This window comes from Manis pentadactyla, chromosome 13, assembly GCF_030020395.1.
Source record: "Manis pentadactyla isolate mManPen7 chromosome 13, mManPen7.hap1, whole genome shotgun sequence".
Classification (NCBI taxonomy): Eukaryota; Metazoa; Chordata; class Mammalia; order Pholidota; family Manidae; genus Manis; species Manis pentadactyla.
The window spans coordinates 48,143,176-48,150,896 of NC_080031.1; the positions used below are offsets into that span (position 1 = coordinate 48,143,176).

Consider the following 7,721-nt stretch of genomic DNA (forward strand, 5'->3'; position numbering starts at 1 on the left):
AGGCTTAGAACCTCACCCCCCCCTGTTCTGAGAGAAATCTTCTGCATACGTGGATGTTTTATTGCCCTCGTCTAGCTCGGATTAGCACATAGTCTACAGGCACACACCTGATCATCTACATTTGCTCTCTTACAACACTGAACTATGTTTTCTAACTTTATCTTGTATCTACCTACCACTTCAGCATTTTATTAAAAATAATAATAATAAAGAGAGAAATGTGGTATCCACATATAAATCAAGTATAAAAATCAAATGAATATTCATATTTGAACTGTTTATAGTTCATAATGCATGAGCAAAACCGAAAGTTTCTGTGATGACTGCCCTTGTACTGTTCACCATGTAACTTACTCAGTATGTAAGAATTTGTTCTCCATGTAAGAACTTGTTCGTTATGCTTCAGAAGATTGGAGACTGACGAAAATTAGGCTTGGGGTGGATTGATGAATGTGCATTGAGCATTAACTCCTCTATACAGAATTTTATTGTTGTTAACAACCATTTGATCAATAAATATGAGAGATGCCGTAACAACAACAAAAAAAAGTACAGACTTCCAATTGTAAAATAAATACGTAACCGGGATGTAATGTATAGCATAAGGAATATAGTCAAAATATTTTAACAACTTGGTATGGTGATACCTGGTACCTAGAATTTTCATGTATATGAATGTTGAGTCATTTTGTTGTACACCTGAAACTAATGTAATACTGTGTGTCAACTACCGTTCAATAAAAAATAATTATCTACAAAAAAAAAAAAAACTCCATGAACATTCCTGCTTCTGTTTCCTCACACTACTCAGGAAAATATGATTTTAAATCATTAGGGACCTTATGCAATAAAAATGTCTGAGAAGAGAAAAAAAAAAAGCAACCCTCATCTCTGAATTCCTAGCAAAATTGGTCTTCAAAAGAGATTCTAAGTTTTCCATACTACTTATTTGCCCTTTTTCTAAGGAACTCCAGGTCGTAGTTCAAATAACATTTGCTGTTGTGTGCTATGAACCATCTCCGTTACATTTTAGAATGGGTTTGTAATTGTGATTGCTTTAAACCTCACGTTCTCAAAGAAATTCATCCCAATCTCCACCCTCATTTTACTTCTTTCCACAATGCTTAGTTTTCTGGGCTTGTCATGAAAAATAAAGGAAAATGGAGGTTGTATGACTTAACTTTCACCCTCCTAAGTAGGTCTGCATTTCAACTACTTACATATGACATTGATAAGTAATAAAAAGTGATTTTATATAACATATTCACATAACAATTAAGTGATACATAAGCTATGTCAATGACAATAGATTTTTAGAGCTCTATTAGGGTAGATAACTACCAGCTGATAAAGTTGTCCACACGTTCACTTTTGCTACTATTTGCCTGCATCTGGTGACCCAGTGACACAGGCTTCCTTCATTTCTTATTTTGGTTTTTAGGGACTTTAATTTATACATGGGTACTTAAGAATTAAACCTACCGTGAATCTATGGCATCCATAGCAATTGTTTCACGTAAAAATACCAATCTTATAATTAATCATAAACTATAAAATTATGTTTACCAAAAATCATTTTCCCATTTGGGAAGTTATCTTTAGGATAAATTTTTATTTTGTTTTGTTTGCAAATTTTTCTATTTCTATATAGATGAAATATATACAATTTCATATAAATCATAGTTGAATTTCAGTAACTATTTCTCTTCTGTTTATGTAGGTTTTGGTTGAATATGTGGCAATTCCTCCATATTTTTGTGATTATTAAATTATGAATATTACACAATGGAATCAGCAAGATGGCCAAAGATGTCTCTCACTTTTATTTCCTTTTAACAACAGCAATTTGACACCCACTTACAGACTAAAGCACCCTGTGGGACCTGTCAGATCCCGGCAGGAGATGGTGAGTTCCGATGCAGTCCAAGAGTGTGGAAACCTGTTCTGAGGAGATGCGCCCACGCCCCCCGCTGCTTGGAGGACCGGGCTCCCGGCTGCAGGCCCAGAAGCACCTCCGTGCCTGGGGCCCTGTCCGCAGCCACTGTCGGCTCTCATTCCGTCCCCAGCGCCGGGTGTCAGGGGAGCCAGAGGGGTCTGCTCACCCACGTGTCATGTAATAGGCACACAGGCTTCATTTGCCACTGTGGACCCTGAATTGGCTCTAGACCCTAGAGCAGAGCTGGTAGCCCCTGGAGAACACTGATTTAGTAAGACACCTACATGTAAAAGAGACTACGAACACCTAGGCGATCAGCAAAGAAGATAGAGCACACAGCTGGAGCAAAATTTTTTAAAAATCCAAATTAGATGTACTGGACAGGAACAGTTTGACCTTGCCTGTATCAGTCCTCCCTAAAGGCAGTTCAGCTCAGTCAGCAGAATCCATCGGGGCCTGTGGTTTCTCACTCGGAGAAAAGTGAGGGTATGTGTGTGGGTGCCCACCCTCCACAGCTGTGCAGGACTCTGCCCCAAACGCCCTTATCTATCACCCATCAAGAGCAATGAGTTTTGAGCTGCATGAGTGGAGGGTGAGGAGTGGCTGAAAACCAGCAAACAGGGCTCTGAATGGATTTCCTTTTTGATTTATTCATTGACTCACTGATTATTTAGAAGCATGTCATTCAGCCTCCATGTGTTTCAGTTTCTTTTTGCTTTCTTGTAATTTATTTCTAGTTTCATACCACTGTGATCTGAAAAGGTGCTTGCTATAATTTAAGTCTTTTTGAATTATATTCAGTCTCTTTTTGTGTGATCTATTCTTGAGAATGTTCCATGTACACTTTGGGAAAATGTGTATCCTGCTCCTTTGGGATGGAGTGCTCTGTATGTCAAGTCCACCTGGTCTAATGTGTCATTCATACCTCTGTTTCCATCCTTACTATCTGTATGGATAATCTATTGATGTATGTGGGGTGATACAAGTCACACAGTATGATTGTATTGCTTTCTATTTCTCTCTTTGGGTCTGTTAGTATTTTTTCATAAATTAGATGCTCCTCTGTTGCATGCATAGAGATTTAAAATTGTTATATCCTCTTACTGGACTGACACCTGTATCATTATGTAATGTCCTACTTTATCTCTTGGTACTTTCTTTGTTTTGAATCAATTCTGTCTGATATAAGTACTGCTCCTGATTTTTTCTCCCTGTTATTTGCATTATATATATTTTTTCCATCTCTTCACTTTCAGTCTGTATATGTCTTTGGGTCTGAAATTTTTCTCATCTAGGCAGCATATAGATGGTTCCTGTGTCTTTATCCATTCTGCCTCTCTATGTCTTATAATTGGTACATCCAGTCCATTTACATTTAAGGTGATTATTGACAGGTATGTAATTATTGTAATTTTATTGTTTTCCAGTTGGACCTCTTTTACAGTAGAGATCTAGGCACTGTTGGTAGTCTGACAGCAGGGCCTGGTTTTCTGCCTGTCTGCTGGCAGTGGCTCACCTCTGTGTGCCTTTTATTTGACATGAGTTATTTTTGCTGGGACTCATTGTGGGTAGGACCGTCCTCTGCCTGCCAGTGAGCAGTGGTGGCCCACTGCTGGGTTAAGCAGGACAGACAGGGCAGGTGCACTAAGAAACACCATCACAGGGCTGAGCTGCCAAGGAGGAAGCTGGAGCATGAAGAGCTGGCTCCTGTAAGATTCCAACCACGTGGACTGAGGAAATGCTGGGGGAGGATCATTCACCTGCCCTTTCTCCTCCAGAGCCAGCTCCCTCCAACCCTACCCCTTCAACATGCTTCCTGCTGCTGGTAAATCTTTTGAACAGCCACCTCTGTGTTGGGTCTCAGCAGCACCCATGGAGCAGGTCGTCTGCCCTCCACAAGCAGCAGGAGTCTCACCCTTCCAGAGGCTCTGACTCTCCCTGGTGTCCACCCCCATTAATCACCAGAGCCCAAAGCTCTGTAGACTCATATTCCCAGTGGAGATCTCCAGGGTCAGGTGTGCAGAATTCCTACTCCCTTCCTGCCCTTCTCTACTGTGAGCCGGTCTGGAGGAAAGATTGGGTCCCAATTGAGCATGGCTCTGCCACTTTACCCTTCTCAGTGTGGTCTTCTCTTCCACACCAGGTGTGGATGGCCTGTTCTGCAGTTTCAAGTCATTTTCAGGATTTCGTCTTTGCTGTGGTTGCTTCCTTGGTGTGTACATGATCGTAGGTTTTTGCCTTCCCATCCTACTCTGACATCTTTTCACCAAGTCTCCTACAATTAAATCACATTTTAAAAACATGAGAAGTTTTAATATTTTCATGTCCATATTCAGACATGCAGTTTAGTCTTGAACAACATGAGCTTGAATTTTGCAGTCCCAACTGTATATAGATTTTTTTCAATAGACACATTGGAAATTTTTTGGACATTTGTCACAAATTGAAAATCATTTTATTTTTTTCTAGCTGACTTTTCCATAAGATAATATATAGTACATGTAAACATAAATATGCTAATCACTGTTTATATTACCATTAACATTTCTGGCCAACATTGGACTATTGCTAGTTGGTTTTGGTTGAGTCAAAAGTTGGATGTGGATCTTTGACCTGACATGGAGTCAACACCCTTAATCCTGAATTATTGAAATTAAACTGGATATGCAAAGATTTTTTTAAATGTAGTATTATTATATGTTCCTGGAAAATCTATTTAAAAACTAATCAGTAGAAAAAGCTATAGCAAGATCTCATTTATATTTATGTATGTTGTTGCATTTATACATCACAGAGTAACAGGAAAATTCAAAAGTCAATACAGTAATACTTTTCAGTTTCTGCCTCATATAAATTTTAAAAGTGAGAAATGATATATCAGCTTCTCCAACTTGTCATATTTTGCATATTTTATATGGTGCAAGAAATTATACTATGCTTATGATAAATATTAAATAACATCAAAATAGGTAGTAAAAGAAACTGACATAGTCAATTACATTTGTACAGGTATAAGTTCATGAATTCACATCATTCTGTTACTTCACAATGTAAAGTTCACTGTAGTGTTTTAAGGTAATCTTTTTTTTTATTAATAAGGTAATTCTTTCAGGAAGACTCCCTCTTGGGCATAAAAGTTATCTAAAGTGGGACTTAAATCTTGGTATTTCCAGCCCTTAGTGTTTAACAATAGAAGGAATTGGCAGAGCATGGCCATTTTGCTTAATTAGATTTCATTCTAATTAGTCACCTGTATTCACTCACAATATTGTAAGATCAATATAAATATCCTTTGAACCTGGGTTTGTCAGTGGAGAAAAGAGTCCCTGTGAATAAATGCACTGGCACTTAGAGCAACAAGATATTTAAGGAGAAATTTCCTATTAGACAAAACATTCAACTCATCCAGGAATTTTTTCCTATGTGAGAAAGTGTCCTCTATAAGCCTTATTCTTGGCTTCAGTTTCACAGTGTTTAAAGAATGGACCCCTGGCATTAGGGGAAGTGGATTTCTAATAGTTAAGTGGATTTCCCCAAAACCTATATAAACCCATCCACTTTCTTTTCAGAAACTGACAGCTTTATGTTTTAACTTCATTAGATTGGATGCCAGACATGTGTCCTTATTGAAGGAAAATATTTTAAAAACAATTTGTTTCTGAACAGTTGACATGGAAAAATTAGAATGTGTGGATACTTCTAGGTTTCTGTTAGTTTTTCAAAGACAGCCGATGTATTATCTGCTTAACTTGAAACTTCTATAAAAATGTCAGTGGTCCCTTTGTGATCTTCATGTGGTCCCATGTGGATGATATGCATTATTGCCCCAGCCTCTGTCATTGTCTCAGGCAAACATGGCAAAGAAAATCTTTAGCTTTGCCTATCTTTCCTCTCTTTCACTTACCTATTCTGAATTAAAGTAGAGAAAACTGAAAAAAAAATGAATTTGGATTTCTTTATATTGCTTCTCCAAGCATATAAAAAAATCAAAGAAATAGTCTATACAGAATGAAAGCATACTTACTAGTAAGAGATACAACAATCAAACTGCTCTTTTCTATTGAAAATTATACTGCTTTTAACCTCATCCACCAAAGTCAGATAAAACCCTCATTTATGGAAAGGTGAAGTAATCTTCTTATATTTATGGATCAATTCCAGGCTACCATTTGGTAAGTAATTCTAGTTTTCCCTTAATAACTTTCTTAATGTAAGTATTTACATGAATTGAAGAAATTATTGAATGTGAGGTGCTCTTTATTTTCAACTAACATAATGAGCAGGAAAATACCTCTGAAAAAGAATAAAATCAATGAATAATTGAACCACCGAGAAAGACATACTGAGGATACAAGTGTATGAAATACGATACTTTTTCTTCTCTTTGCACAGATAATCATCATGCCTGAGGAATTAACCAATGTGACTGTCATAACAGAATTCTTGCTCATGCAATTCCCTGAAAACAAGGTGCTACCAAGACTGTGTGCCGCACTCTTCTTCCTCATTTATGTGGCAGCCGTGACGGGGAACCTCATCATCATCACCCTCACCACCATTGACCAGCATCTCCAATCCCCCATGTACTTCTTCCTGAAGAATTTGTCTTTGATTGACATCTGCTTTATTTCTGTCACTATCCCAAAATCCATCATAAACTCTCTGACCAGCAGCCACTCCATTTCCTTCATGGGATGTGCCGCACAGGTTTTCCTCCTAATTTGTTTTGCTGGCACGGAGTTTGCCCTCCTCCTGGTGATGTCCTATGACCGCTATGCTGCCATCTGCCACCCTCTGCACTATGAGGTTGTCATGAGTAGAGGCGTCTGTGTGCGGATGGTGATGGCATCATGGGTCAGTGGGAGCATCTACGGATCCCTTCACATTGCAGGAACCTTCTCTGTCCGCTTCTGTGGGCCCAGCACAGTCCATCAGTTCTTCTGTGATGTTCCCTCACTGCTCCAAATTGCTTGTTCTGGTGATCAAATTCTAGAATATGTGTTTATTATTGTTGGCTGCTGTTTTGCTTTTGTATGTTTCATTTTAATGGTTGTTTCCTATGTTTACATTTTCTCCACCATCCTAAGAATTCCTTCTGGGCAAGGCAGGTTCAAGTGTTTCTCTACCTGTGTTCCTCATCTCACTGTGGTGACCTTGTTTCTATCGTCTGGATTTATTGCGTATTTAAGTTCAGCTTCAAAATCCCCATCATCATTGAACCTCTTTATGTCCATATTATACTCTCTTTTAACTCCCAGCCTAAATCCTCTCACTTACAGCCTGAGAAACAGAGACATGAAGGTGGCCCTTAGCAAATTTATTGGTGGAAAACAGACCCCATAGATGTAACTATCTGAAATATCAATGAATATATTACCACATAAATTATATAGATATTGATTCATGTAAATCTTTCTCAAAATTGCTGTACACCTACTCGGTCATTTTTATTGCTACACATGATGCCACGTTCTGTGCTCATGGATCTGAATCTCAGAGGAGTATCCTGACAATTGTCAGTCTGGAAATGTTTAACTCATTATTGTCACATCAACAGTACTTAAGTACATAATAATGAATTTTTAAATTTCATATCCATTGTCATCTACACCAACTTCATTCCTTCTTTAGATGATTTTAATTTCAAACATATTGAATTATAATTCCTTGTCATGATTCTTTCCAGTTTACTCTTAAAATAGTTCTAATAAAATTGTGTAATTTCAAATGTACTATTTTTACTTTTTTGGATTGGCAAGTACTTTTTATGAATTCAGAGATTAAA

General features: G+C 37.9%; 1 protein-coding gene across 1 annotated transcript; it reads left to right on the forward strand.

Annotated features, from left to right (window-relative positions):
- The first annotated feature begins 6,337 nt into the window (after nucleotides 1–6,337).
- Nucleotides 6,338–7,279, forward strand: LOC118935009 (olfactory receptor 14A16-like). The gene has a single exon (XM_057490450.1). The coding sequence runs from the start codon at nucleotides 6,338–6,340 to the stop codon at nucleotides 7,277–7,279; it is 942 nt and encodes a 313-aa protein (XP_057346433.1).
- The last annotated feature ends 442 nt before the right edge of the window (nucleotides 7,280–7,721 follow it).